At 38.2% G+C, this 14432-nt stretch overlaps 1 protein-coding gene across 1 annotated transcript; it reads right to left on the bottom strand.

Moving 5' to 3' along the window:
* Positions 1-6312: 6312 nt before the first annotated feature.
* On the bottom strand, positions 6313-14072 carry LOC143882180 (DNA mismatch repair protein MutS, type 2). Its single transcript, XM_077385639.1, has 5 exons — positions 13566-14072; positions 11731-12595; positions 11114-11638; positions 8441-8899; positions 6313-6725 (listed from the first exon to the last, which is right to left on the bottom strand). Exons 1-5 carry the CDS (start codon positions 14054-14056, stop codon positions 6414-6416), a joined length of 2652 nt encoding a protein of 883 aa, XP_077241754.1. The 5' UTR covers positions 14057-14072; the 3' UTR covers positions 6313-6413.
* Positions 14073-14432: the final 360 nt, after the last annotated feature.

The raw sequence follows: 14432 nt of genomic DNA, 5'->3' as shown, positions 1-14432 counted from the left end.
CGCACCCAAGGGAACTTTCACTTGGCTACTGAAAGTTATTTCAAATCTTACGACAGTAACATAGGTAGGATGTTCCTAAGAAATCATCTCCATAGGATTATGATATGTGTTGATTTGTGGAGTTTTAGAATGAACGGCTAGAAACTAGACTTCTACGGATTGAATGATTAGGATGATCGTAAGGAAATGATTTCTTAGAAACACCCTATCTATATGGGGTCTTATGAAATAAATAAGTAGGATGAGTCACACAACATAGGAGATGGTGTATATAGAGGCTTGGTCAGCCAATGCGATACCTCATAAAGTAACCTTTGAATACCTTATAATATAAGTTTATTTATAGCCATTACCACTCCAACACGAATGGACACCTGAAATTCGAGTTAATCTGGTTTGGTACTCCTCTAATCACAAGAGAGCGCTTCTTTATTGTTGAGAATCAAGTGGTATCATTTTATTTGCCATTATCGCAACTAAATAACTATTTTTCTAATTAGCGAGGGCTGCTAGCAAAATGGGATTTCGTTAGGAAAAAAAAAAGAGAAGGCGGCAAAGCCCTCCCGTGTCGTGATATATGCGCAAGCAGACAAGGAAGTGAACTTGAATCCCACGAAATGCAAAAAACACTATGGAAATGACCAAATCGTCGATCAATTCCTTTCGTTTTTGTTTTCCAATTGAAATCCCATTTTGGAAGCGTTTTCCTTAATCTTTTTAGTAGATTTGGTTATTTTTTCCTCACTTTATGCCGAAAACGCCTAATTATTATATGGCAATGTATATTTTTGGCGCATAATTATAGCTCGGAAAAAAGAAAGAAAGAAGAAGTAGTCTGTATGGATTTACATCTCCCTAATGTCATTAATAAAATGGATGAGATGGGGTCCAATTGCTTCGGAAAATAGAAACAAAAGCACCACGACTTCCATGATTGATGCAGACCGATGCTTTCATAAATGGGTGCAAATTGGTTTTCATTGGTGTCTCGATCAAGTTTGGATTTTGGAACAATTTGGTGAGGCAACTGTTCAAAAAAATAAAATGGAAAACATGTACATTATAATTTTGGTAAAGAAATGAATGTGTTCTTTCATTTACGCGACATATATCGACAATATATACTTATTAATCCAAATAAGACAAAACAAAGCGCATGGGCCGGTTAATTGCATGTGTTTCCATGAATAGGATGTGGCCCTGTTAATTTTCACTATAATGTCTATTCTATTAATTTTGAACTTAGTAACAATATACAAAGAGGACTCATAAATCGACTCCCCATGTCTCTCTCTCTCTCTCTCTCTCTCTCTCTCTCTCTCTCTCTCTCTCTCTCTCTCTCTCTCTCTCTCTCTCTCTCTCTCTCTCTCTCTCTCTCTCTCTCTCTCTCTCTCTCTCTCAGAGAAAGACACATGGGGAGTCGATTTAAGATACCTGGGAGTCGATTTATCACTACCCTATACAAAATTCTAATTCAATATATGAGAGAAATTTTGAAGTTTTTTGGAGTTTAACAAGAGGCATGAAAATCTGGGATTTTTTCAAGAAATTTTCTATTATTTGAAGCATTTTATCCAATCCCTTGATTACTTAAAAAAAAATTAAAGAGAATAGAGAGAGGATAATTATGAAGATATTCATCTTTTAAAAAGAATTTAATAAGGGTGTTTTAGGTAATGTAATGTTTATGAATGGCTCAACAAATGTGGGGAGAAAGACAGGAGAAAGGGTGGTTAGAGCGTCTGTCAAGGAGGTTGAATGTCATTTTCATGCAATGCAAAATAGATGGAGAAAAAGTGTGGCATATGGCATGTTTAGGTTAGCCATGACAGCTCCTTTAAAGTAGAGGAAAATGTGGGTTATACTCTCTTTATTTATTCCTCCACGTCCACTCCATGGTATACCAAAAATTTGAGAACTCTATCTCTCTCTCTCTCTCTCTCCAAAAAATGAAAAGCAGATGTGAAGGATCTCTCTCTCTCTCTCTCTCTCTCTGTCTCTCCTTCTGTGTCTCTCTCGCACGTTTCATGTTGCAAAAAGAGAAGGGAATGATGGGTCTTGCATGTAAGACAGTTTCATCACATGCTAACAAATGAATAATCTTAGCCGTCCAATCATGTCTTGCAAATGGAGAGTCAAGAAAGAGTCAAAACTAATGTTTAGTAATAATTTATGGAGGGATTTGCTAGGGACCAGCGCAGAAGGCATTTCGCAGTTGGGCTGTTGCATGTGAGGGGCAGCCATATCAGGTGAATTAAATGAATAAAACAAAATATGAGCCTATGTAGCTGCTCTCACATGCAACATCCCAACCCCGAAATGCCTTCTGCGATGGTCCCTAGCAAATCCGTAATTTATTAATGAAATGACTCTCTCACACACCCTCTCCTTATTTTTCCTTTCTTCTTCTTATTTTATATTTGGAGACTCTTATAATTTTTCTTATGTTTGTATTTTTAAATATAAAAATACTTTATTAATAGCATCCCTGTTCAACCTCGGTTGGACCTTGGTTCAACCTCGGTTGGACCTTGGTTCAACCTCGGTTGGACCTTGGTTCAACCATTTTGGAATATTTTTGGATTCGATCAACCATCTGTTTTTTAAAACACATTATTCAAAAGAAAAGGATGCATACCCAAGAAAAATAATTTAAAAAGGAAATGATATTTCCACTTTCGCGGTGTTGTTGGGAAAATCTTGTGCCGTGTTGTTTGGAAAATCTCTACGACTTAGTCTCGTCGTTGTCGGGTCTTTGAATCCGAAAAATAATAATTTATAATTATAATACAGAATGGGAAGACTAGGGTGGTCCCAAGATTATTATTTAAAGCCTTACAAATGTAAAGTTTCCTTTTAACTTTTCTTTTTAATTTTTTGGGCTGGTAAGAAGATTGAACCTACAACCACAAGGTTGAGCCGAGCCTCCACCAAGGAAGTTACATACGCAACATTTGTTTATAGCTATTAAATGACTTTTGGATACACGGATTTTAGAATCCAAGTTTTAGCTTGAAAACAGTGTACAAGACGGTTCATGATCAAGCTGATGTATGTTGTCCTGACAGCGTTTCCTGGATTTTAAGTAAGAAATCTAGGTTTTAGAAATCTCTCTCCCATCATGGGATTTTTTATTTTTTTTTTGATTGGTAAGCTGGGGTTAGGCAGACCCCTACCAGAATTCATTAATAAAAGAAAAGATACAATCAAGAGGCTTAAAAGCCAACAACTTGGGGATAAGAATCCAACACATAACACAACAAAAGAAATCAAGACAAAACAATATTGCCCAGGGCCAGACAATACAAGGAGATCTGCACCAGGATACAGGAAGATAAACCCTCAAAGCAATAGTCTCCAGCAAGTAGTATGGGGGGAGGGGAATTGAGTAGCTCTTAGAAGAGAGATCAGGCATTATAACCCCAATGGGGAGGCACCATGAAGTGGGACACGGAGGAATAATTTTCCAGCAGTATCATCAGCAACAGTAGAAGCAAATTACATTCTATGGAATATATGTTCATCTCTATCCAAATTTAGACAAGATAAGAGATTTTGAGGGCAGAGAGTGGGAGGGATGGAGTTTCCTTTCCATGGGCAAGATCTTTTAGACAAGATATCAGCAGCAGCTTTGGCTTCTCTCCAAACATGAGAGATCCTCCACGAACTGAAAGAGGATAGCATTTCTTTAATGCGAAAGATAAGGTTAATCAACCTCCATGGGGGCTTGATCTTTCCATTAATGACTTACACGGCGTAATTTGAATAAGATTCAATCCAAATTCTCCGAATGTCTCTGTAAATGGCTTCCTTCATCATCCCGAATGAGTCCTCCTAAACTGCCACCATCAGAATCAAGGGAGGCATCAGTATTTAGCTTGAGCTCTTAAGAGATTGGGGGAATCCAGGAGTACGTTTTTATCGATGGCTGCTTGACATTGAACTTGTATCCAAACAGCAGGGCAGTTTGTCTTCTCTCCTTAGAATCTTCGTCGTGTATTTGTAGCCAGTTTGTTCTTTCCTCGACATCTCTAATGATCATCCGGAGGACCACAGATTTATGAAGTTTTTTATTCTGGAATTGCCCGTTGTTTCGTTCTTTCCATATTCTGAAGATTGCTGAAGCAAAAGCAGTTTTCAGAGCAGTAGCGGCTTGGCCATCATGAGATTTCTAAAACCTAGAAACATGGAACGATCTCATGCTCACTTGCTGTCGGGAAGAATGGTGAGAAAACGATGGCTGGTCTCTTTCTTCACTCGTCTCTCATCTACAATTTTGAGAAAATCCAAGATTCTAAAATCCGCGTATCCAAACGGCCCCTAAAAGTCTTGTACATGTAAATTTCTCTATAGCTATTACATACCTTATACCTATACCATTTTCGCATAAGTGCATGCCATTTTCTTGTAATATATAATAGTTGAACAAGGCCACGAATAAATATCGGTGCCAACATGTTTTGATAATGGGCACACTCTCACCTTGTTGTATATTTTAACCAGCTATCAAAGGCTGCTCGCACATTTTCGGGAATTAAAACAGCTGGTTAAAACAAATCTATGCAGGATAGCATGTGATGAGTCTTTAAAATAACTTAAGATTGGGCTCCCGCTGCATAAAGTTTGATTTAAGCCCATTTTATGATGAAAGAAACGTAAGAGAAACGGCTCTTATAAAAAACAATGATAGTCCACGTTTCTTTCGACATAAAATACGCATAAAACAAACTTTATTGAGTGGCAGCCTACTGTAAAAGACTCATCATGTGGTGGTGGTGTTTAAAGCCTAATTTACAAAACAGAACTCTATGTTTGGTTGCAAGTATTTAGCCTTTAGATTGGTGGTGGGGTGTCATTACCAATATAGAGAGGAGAGACAAAGAAAAACATCATTTCCAAGAAATCCAAGCAAAATTCCAAGCTTTTGGAGGTTTTTGACATGGATTTCACGCAAGGGTTACACATCAACACACAGACAATAATTAATTAGGAGACATCCTTGTTAGTCTCCAGAGATTTCAATGCTATATTGGCAACCAAACAAGGAGTTATGCTGCTGTGGCACTCAGATGCCAAGCAAAACTTGTAGGCCGAAAACAATTTATTGCTCTGAACATGGACCCGTGCCACATGTAACGTGATAGGATCCATGAATAATATTGGCCATCACAAGTTCAGTCTATTGCCTAATGAAAAAGACGCCCTTTAAGATGTTTTTCATGCTTAAATCTTCTGAATAAGATCTCTGTATTGCGTAGGATCTGGACTCATCCTGTGGTGGCCCATCATATTAATGGTCCTGATCATCCAATGCAATGCCACATATTGTTCTATCATTCATCAAGACTAGATCAGCTTCCTTGTCAATTACTACAAGAATTACAAGCACCACACATCATAAATCATGTTTTTATTATATGAAATTGCTAAGCAGGGCACAGTAGATGAACAGTCCAGATAATGTTACCATCACGTGAAGTTTCCAATAACGAGCATATAAAAACTCCACAAATAATGAGATTTTATACTGTGTAAGCCCTTATAGTCCCTTATTTTTCAAAAAAGTACTGTAAGGACCACACTATTGGATGATCCAAACCGTCCGTAAGATGGGCCATAACGTAAATAGGTTGTGCCCAAAAAATCATTTCCATAGGATGATACCTACCCTCCGATCATCCATAGGTATCATCCTATGGAAATGATTTTTTGGGCACAACCTATTTACATTATTACCCATCATATGGACGGTTTGGATCATCCTACAGAGTGGTCCGTACAGTACTTTTTGAAAAATAAGGGACTATAAGGGCTTACACCGTATAAAACCTCATATTTGTCTCAGGAATGTATCCGAAACGATGTATCTCAGAATATTAGATTTATTATTATTATTATTTAGCTTATATCGGGAAATATTTGTCAAAATAAATAATTAAAGTACATAAAAATATAAAATTTAAGAACAGAATTAAGACAAGAAATAATATCACTTTTGGGGTATTATCATGATATTTTTGCAGTAAAAATAGAATGATGATATCTTGGTAGTACTAAGAATCTCGGAAAAATTGAGATTTTTACTGTCTAATTAAAAATAAATTGCAAAATATTGTAAATTTTTAGAAAATAACAGATATCTGTCACTACTATCACGAGTGTCATCATAGATGTGTATCTCATTTTTTGACAAAATATATATATATATATATATATATATATATATATATATATATATATATGTGTGTGTGTGTGTGTGTGTGCGCGTGTGTGTGTGCGCGCGCGCATCTCATAGTACCATAAAATCCAATGTAGCAGAAAGATTGACGTTATCCATTTTCGGGTGCAATCTTCCGGCAAAAATCCAAGTAGAGTTTTTTTTCTCTTTTGAATGGCAACATCCAAGTAGAGTTCTACTTGATATAAGCAATTGTACAACCATAATTAGTAGGGCCTTCCTGTTCAAACCTGGTGACGTGAGGATGATTTTTGAGTATCTCGAGCGCCCTCTCCTTGACTACTCCAGTGCCCATCCCATGAACAACAAAGAGAACTCTGTTGGGTCCACTCGATGAGATTGCCATGTGGAGGAAGTGAGCGGCTTCCTCAACTCGCATTCCACGCAAATCAACAGTGTTCTTTGACATTTGCACCACTGGCCCATATGTAGTATCCTCGTCTTTGTTCGGCTCTGCGGAGGTCTGCTTGGAATTTCCTCGTCGACCCTGTAATGTGTAGGGTAATTCAGCAATTTAACTCTAATGGATTGAATGAAGAGGACAGGAACTTGGCTTAGCATATCCTAGTTTATATATATTTTAATATGAATTTTGTATGTTTTTATGCATGCATGCTTTTTGTATGCATGCATAGAAGCCCAACATTTATGGAGAAATAAAAAGAATGGTGCATAGGGAATGGAGTTTAGTTTGAAGCACTAATTAAGAACTCCGAAGGCGATCACTGATAGTCTGACTCAGACTCAGTTTTACCTTCGCCAAGTTCTCATATGACTCCTGAGTTTTGCCCTGCCTAGTCAATGACAACTCCTTTGACTTACCCAAGTTAATGAAAAAATTGGCTGCATCAATCATGGACTTGCCCAAGTTAGACTTCATTTTACCCAGAGTTCTTGACCAAGTCCAAGTTTTTAAACACTTGTTTAAAGTACATTGGTTTTAACACACACGCTTGCACATGCACACTGCACACATGTGCATGTGCGGGTGTGCGTTCCGGAATTTGATTTTGTGTCAGCATATGATTTATGGGAAGGTTGGACGGAGATTTGCATGAGCTTGGAGAGGATGCCAAAGGTGGTCCAGTCTTGGGACCGCCCACCTTCAGGACATTTTAAACTTTGACGGTTCTAGCTTTGGCAATCCGGGACCGGCTGGGATAGGCGGGGTTCTTAGAGATGAGCATGGTAATGTTGCTTGGGCTTATGTGGCTCCGATCGGGATCGCGGATGCATCGGAAGCCGAGGTTCGAGCCGTCCATCAAGGAATAAAATTTCTTGCAAAGAATGGTGTTGATAAAGTGATTATTGAAGGAGACTCTTTAAACGTTATAAGATGGCTCTAAGGTCCTAGAAAGAATCCTTGGAGGTTCGATAGATTTTTTGATGAGATAGAGGACTGTTCCAAATTGATATCTCTATCCTTCTATGGAGATCGGCTAACGAGATGGCAGATAATTTGGCGAGGATTGGGAGTGTCGAAAGAGGCATTAGCTCTCTTTGATTCTCTCCCTCATTAATGTTTTGTATCTCTGTGACTCTTATGCATAGTTTGTGTCTCTTCCGCTTTTGTATCTTGGTCCTTGACCATCTCAGTCCCTTCTCAATAAAATTTACAAAAAAAAAGGGCGGCCCAGCTCACGAGGCTCCCGCCATCCCCAGCTTTGCAGATAGGCTGTTTCCCGTGACCACCAGGTCACAATGGAGCAACCTTACCGTTGCGCCAAGGCTCGCCCTTTGTTGCAATCATTCAAATAATAATTAAAAAAAAACATGCTGCAAAAAAGCACCACCCTTATTTTATGAAAACATCGGTGTCCATGCAATGTGTGCAGGAGTGTGTAGAGAAACATCAAGAAGATAACTTGATGTATAAATGGGATGCAATTCAAATTAAGCACTATTGATGGAGAAATTGAGTTTTAAAGAAAAGATGAACCAAACTAAAATGATGAATATCAAATGATCTTTTAAAGCACTAAAAGACTCTGTCTTACCATTCAAAAAAAAAAAAGATTTTGACTTCAAAAAAAAGATGAACCAAACTAAAATGATGCATCTCAAATACATGTTATATTACTTAATTCGAATTTCAAAGTACAATAAGCATGGAGATTTTGTGCTTTAACAAGAAAGAAAGCCGCTATTAAAAAAAGAAGGGGGAAAAGAAAACTTCAAACTAAAAGAATGGTCAACAAGTACCTGCTCCTTTAAGTGTGGGACAGAACTAGGCATGGCATTCCCTTTGCTACTCATAACTGCTTTCATGTCATTTTTCTTTACGCGGAGGTTCATTTTCCCATACTGGACTAGAGCAGTGTTGTCATCACCAGAAACTTCAACAACAGCAGCCAACTTACTCCCAAATCCCTTAACTTGGACTTGATCTCCAATTTTTGGTGTATACGAACTACTACTACCCGATTCTCGAACTGAGAATTCAGAACAATGTGCTTCGACGATAGATGCAATAGCAGCTTCTGATTCTCTAATTAGGGAATTAAATTGATCAGAGCTTGCGCTGTTGAGTTGGTTCTCGAAGTTCTTAACTGTGGAATCCATCTGAGATTTTGCAGCTTTCAGTTCTTGTTGGATCCGTTGCGACTCTTTTGCTTTCAGAGCTGCCTCCCGCTTATCAAGATCTTCGGACTCGGAGAGGATCTACAGTAACAAACAGAAATAATAAGTGCCCAAATATGAATGCATGACACTGGGGATAAGAGAATTAGACTAATCTACATAAAATTGTTTAGCCGACTCTCCGTGTCGTGGGTTTAATTACTCAGACAGGCAGAATCCAAAGAACATTTTATGAACTAGAAAATGAGTGTATCTAACTCAATCAATGTAAAAACTCAAGACAGGCTCAGAATCAGACATTCAGTTTCTGATTTTGACACAGCCGAATTCGATTTCTGATTAATCAACCAGTTCTTGAACATCAACCTCTATTCATGACTCGACATGTGATGCTACTAGTAAGTTGGTAGACAGTCCAATACAATGGCATAATAATCATTTCCACTTGAAGCATAGCAATTAGAACTAGTAAGAAGTATGATTAACAAAAAGTCAAAAGCACCAAGGTATCTTCTGGGCAGGAAGAATCTTGTATAGAATACATGTGATTATATTTTAGTTATCAATAGAAAGAGCCGCAAAAAAGTAGAAAATAAGCAATTTAGGACCTGAAAGTGTCAAGAACTGCAAGATTCCTCTGGAATTGGAGTTAGCATGGTCAGTGCTCAGACTATTGATACTATGATCGGGAAAGTATATTACTGCAGGTTCGGTTATAGTGGGGTGGCTTCTAGATGGGGAGAGTTGTTGTTTGGGTACAAGCAGCGAATCGTTGGCGTATTAATGGGGAATCAGGCAGATGCAGTAATGAAGTTTTTCAGCTCCTCTATTCACATATAAATTGGATTACAATGATGCAAAATATTAGAACAGTGCTATCCAAATCTGGTTTGCTGAGGACTTTTACAATACATCTGTGGCCTGGTAACTTGCACTATTAGATATGGCAATTTCTCATTATTGGGAAGGGCTGGTCTATAATTGGTGCTGTTACTCTGCTAGTCTGCTGCAATGAGGAGTGATCCCAATTCGTTGGTGCGAAAAGGTTACAGATCTTCGTTATGCTAATAGGGTCAAGTTTTAAAAAACTTCAATGTTATTTTTACTTGCGGCTTGATTAAGAGGGGGTGTGGTTATTGAAATCCGGTTATTACTATTGATAAAATTTGTTATCTTTAAAAAAAAAACGAAGAATGAAAGAAACTACAAGATTCAAAAGATGGAGTGGTGCCCTAAAGTAGAAGATATTTTACAGTTGTAAGTTGAAGACTGACTTGCATCCCTATATCCAAAATATATAAACCCGAATTGCTTTCTTCCTTTTTAACGGCATAAACCCGAAATGCTTTCTAGTTTCCAAAATAGGAAATGCAGCAAAGTTAAGGACATGTTAAGAAGAATGAAAGAAACATTAGGGGATTTTACTGCTGTAAGTTAAGTATGACTTGAGTCCCTGTATCGAAAAAATATATAAACCCGAAATGCTTTCCTTTTTTTTTAAATGCTTTCTTTTTTAAAGGCATAAACCCGAAATGCTTAGTTTCAAAAATAGGAAATGCCTCAGTGAAGGACATGTTAAGAATAGTGAAAGAAACATTAGGACATAAAGGCAAGGCAATGTTGGGAATGGCTGAATGAAAGCATTGGTGACAGAATGCTCTGAGGATGATAAAATGTAAGAGAAAAGACTGAGAGATATAACTGAAAGAAGAAAGAAGGTGACAACAAGCAAAGCAGGAAAAAAAGAAGCAAAAAAATATAGGGGAGTGCACTTCTTATGCTTTCAAACTCTAATGGTTTTATGTGTGTTTCATTGAATAAAAATAAATTACATGCTGCAAACAACTTCTCAATTACATGCATCAAGTGAGAAAAAACTACTAATTGCAGTTGGGAACTGTAAGAAATAAGAGAATTGATTTTCCCCACGTTCAGAGATGTCTGCGTCATCATCATTTTTCCTTTCCTTTCATTTTTTGGTGATGGTGCGGTGGTGGTGAACCCCAATCAAAGTTTGAAAACTCAATATTTCACTCGGACTGGATGAGCACCCTAGTCCCGTGTAAATAAACTTAGTGTGTTTTTTCAAGTTTAAACAGCTTGAGTCATCCAGATACTCAATCAAGTTTTTAAACAGTACTATACACTGAATATATATTTTAACTGTTAGTGAAGAAATGGAATATTATGATCATTAGAACTGACTTAATAGTGAATGGAGTTTTATGTGATAGTGAATATTTTTGACATTAATAAGAGGAATTGCGGCAACATTACAAACACTTGAAAACATACCTCATGATAAAGCTTTGTAATTTCTGAAAGAACGAAAGCAGCCTCTTTAGCCTGATCCTCCAAAGCATTTTTTTCTTCCATTAAAGATTGATAAAGCAAACCCTTTCTCTCCTTCTGCTTGTCCGGCATCAATTTCGTCACCCATTCATGTGCACGACCCAGCACTCTCTGATCGAATCCAATGGATTTGGCAATACTCAAGGCATTGGAATTCCCAGTACTTCCCCACAGAACACGATAGGTAGGTTGCAAAGTTTCCATACAGAACTCCATTGCGGCATTCTCAAATCGAGGGTCCTTAGATTTTAAAAGACTTATATCTGCATAATGAGTCGTCACCACAGCTAATTTGACTTGATCTGCTAGATGCTTCAAAATGCTTGCGGACAGAGCCACGCCTTCTGATGGGTCGGTGCCATTACCAATTTCATCGATGAGAACAAGTGATTCTCTTGAAGCCACTTCCAAGATTTTACACAGACGCGAGATATGCCCGCTAAAGGTGGATAGGTTATGTTCCAAAGACTTCAATCCAAAAATAAGAGCTTCAGAATAAAACCTAACATGTTCACCAAAACACATTATGTAAGCTCTCTTCCAAGAACAAGGAAAACTACCTGGTGATCTCCGATATCTGCTAGAACATGATCAAACCATGGAAGCCTTGGACGGTTTTTCGCAGGCAAATACATACCAGCCTTAGACATTAATGATGCCAAGCCTAGAGTCTTCATAGTAGCTGTTTTTCCTCCAGTATTAGGTCCTGAAATAACAACCACCTTTGTGCTATGTCCTATCTTGATGTCCAGAGGCATGGGAAAGTCAGTTCTATTATGAGAGGATTCAAGGAGCAAAGGATGTTGAATACCCTCAATATCCACTGATAAAGAGTCCATGGTTTTATTTGATTTAATTTCCTCATGGGTCTCACCTAAAACAGGGCAGACACCATTTAGCCACTGGGCATAAGCACCTCTAGCAGATGCTAATTCCAAATCCAGAATTTTCTCCATTAAATGTCTGATTTTTGTTTCCGATTCTGCTATTTCAGACGTGAGCAAGCTCAAAATAGCTAGCTCCTCAGCTTTCTCAGAATTTGAAAGCCTCACTTCCATGTTGTTCAACTCCACTGCATCTCTGGGCTCCATAAAGTACGTTGCCCCGGAGCTACTAACATCAAGTATCACACCATCGGGAAGCAAAGATCTGTGTGAAGCCCTTATACCAACACACATTCGAGATCGACGCTTTGTAACCAATGGACTGTCGATGCCCCTGGCCTGGAATATCATAGTTGAAACTTTCTTCAACAGATATTCCAAGCTCTCCATGTTTCTCCTCCTTTCAGACCTAATGAGTTCCAGTTTCTCACTAGCTCTGCCCAGAACAACTGAAAGACCACAATCTATACAAAAGCCTATTTTTTGCTCCAATCCTGTCAGAAAATCACAATCCCGAAGTATTTCAAGCAGAGGAGCATACCTGTAAAAAATACTCAGTTGATGAAATCTCCTGCAACTGTTTTTCAACTACTAAGAAAGATTCGGCCATCTATAGTACACAGCACAGGTTTATCTTCAACACTGTTAATGAACGGAAAATGTCAATCCAAATATAACAATATATTAAAGTCAATTTTCTTTTCAAGTCTCTGTATGTGAGTGTGTGGGGTGAATAAAATCTTCACTACTAACGCTACTCCATTCAATCTACAAAGAAAAAAAAAAACGCACTTCCATCACAACTACTTGATGAAATTTTGAGGATCTGTTCCAAAATTATTAGAAGTTATCAGTGACAGTAATAGAAATTAAAGAAAAATACAGATACACCCCCTCAACTTTCTGACATTTTCAACTATAACCCTTACTTTTAAAAGTCACCAACTACACCCGCCGAGGTTTCAATTTGGATAAGGTAGACCCCCTCAGTTGATGGTTCGTCCATAGATTGAAGGGTTAAGGTGATCCTATGGAGCTGATTTTTTGAGCACACCCTATCTATATCAGGGCCCATCAAATGAACAATTCGGATCATCCAAACAATGTGGGCTCACTGTGTTTTTGTTAGTGTTTGGATTCAGGTATGGGGTTTGGAGGGGCGTATGGGGTCTTCATTAGCATACAACATTGATAGTGTTTCAAAAGAGGGTGTCTACCTTATACAAATTGGGAACCTAAAGGGGTGTCGTTGGTAACTTTTAAAGGCCAGGGTTAGAGTTGAAAATGTCAGAAAGTTGAGGGGGTAAATAACTGTATTTTACCCTAGAAATTAAGTACAAACCTATCCTATTTTCTTGCTAGCAATCTATACAAAAAGCCTATTCTTTTGGGTCATAGTCTCTAAGTACTTCAAAACTACTCAAAATTTTCCAAAATGGTCCATAGTTTATAAAGTTCAACCCCAAATGAAAAAAAAAAAAACAATCTTACAAATCTGAAATAGAGTATACCTATCAGAAGAATTCTCATCTGATGAAACCTTAACCAATTGCTCGAAAACCCGTCTCGCGGATCCAAGAGTCCGTCGGACGGCACAAAGCTCCCGTACCGTCGGCAATTCACCGGAAACAGAGGACCCCACAATCTCCGACACATCTTCGATGCCAGAGAAATCCAACGGCTGAGGAAGGAGGATCGCGGCCGTGGTCTGATTCAATAGCTTCTGGCTTTCTTCCCTTGTACAACCAATGGGTAGATTTCCATTTCGAGAAATAGAGAGACCCATACTCGTAGAAGTGAAGGTAGAAAGTTGGGAACATATAGAGAGCCATTCTAGGGTTTTCAATGTTTCTTTATGAAGTGTTTTTGAAACCCTAATTTTAGACTGTGGGGAGTTTAAGGGGAGGTTTGAGTTCCTGGGTTTGAATCTGTGGAAGGATAAGGGGGAGAAATTAGTTTGTTTTGGGATGGAAATGGAGAAGGATTTATAATAGAGTTCCATGAGAGAGAGAGAGAGAGGGAGGTGGATTTTGGAGGGAGGAATGAAAAGTGGGGGGTGTTTTTATTGGTTTGTAAAATCTTATCTGGTGAGCTACTCATGTGGGCCCGAAAAATAAGAGAAATAATATCAGCACAACAATATTTTGATATTTACACAAACCACCTTGTCTTTAGTATTTAAAGAGCTGTCAAAACTCAAAAGGTTAGGGAAATGTTTATCAGCACTACTGTAATTTGATGATAGCACTCACTTTATTAAAAGTATTGTATGGCAGCACCATAGGATGATCAAAACTGTCCATGTGATGGAACACAACATAAATAGGTTGTGCCTCAAAAATCATTTCCATAGGATGATCCTAGCCCTCCGATCTATA

The sequence above is a fragment of the Tasmannia lanceolata genome, unplaced genomic scaffold, assembly GCF_043159265.1.
Source record: "Tasmannia lanceolata isolate RefF3 unplaced genomic scaffold, GAP_Taslan_0.1 ptg000007l, whole genome shotgun sequence".
NCBI classification, from domain to species: Eukaryota; Viridiplantae; Streptophyta; class Magnoliopsida; order Canellales; family Winteraceae; genus Tasmannia; species Tasmannia lanceolata.
This window is presented reverse-complemented; position numbering and strand designations above follow the sequence as displayed.

Bases quoted from the DNA above. Each gene is read 5' to 3' on its own strand.
- LOC143882180 (XM_077385639.1), bottom strand. From the start codon at position 14,056: ATGGAACTCTATTATAAATCCTTCTCCATTTCCATCCCAAAACAAACT. The intron at 8,900-11,113 runs GTATGTTTTCAA...TTGTTACTGTAG, and splicing joins TTACAAAGCTTTATCATGAG to ATCCTCTCCGAGTCCGAAGA. The intron at 6,726-8,440 runs GTACTTGTTGAC...TACACATTACAG, and splicing joins TCCCACACTTAAAGGAGCAG to GGTCGACGAGGAAATTCCAA.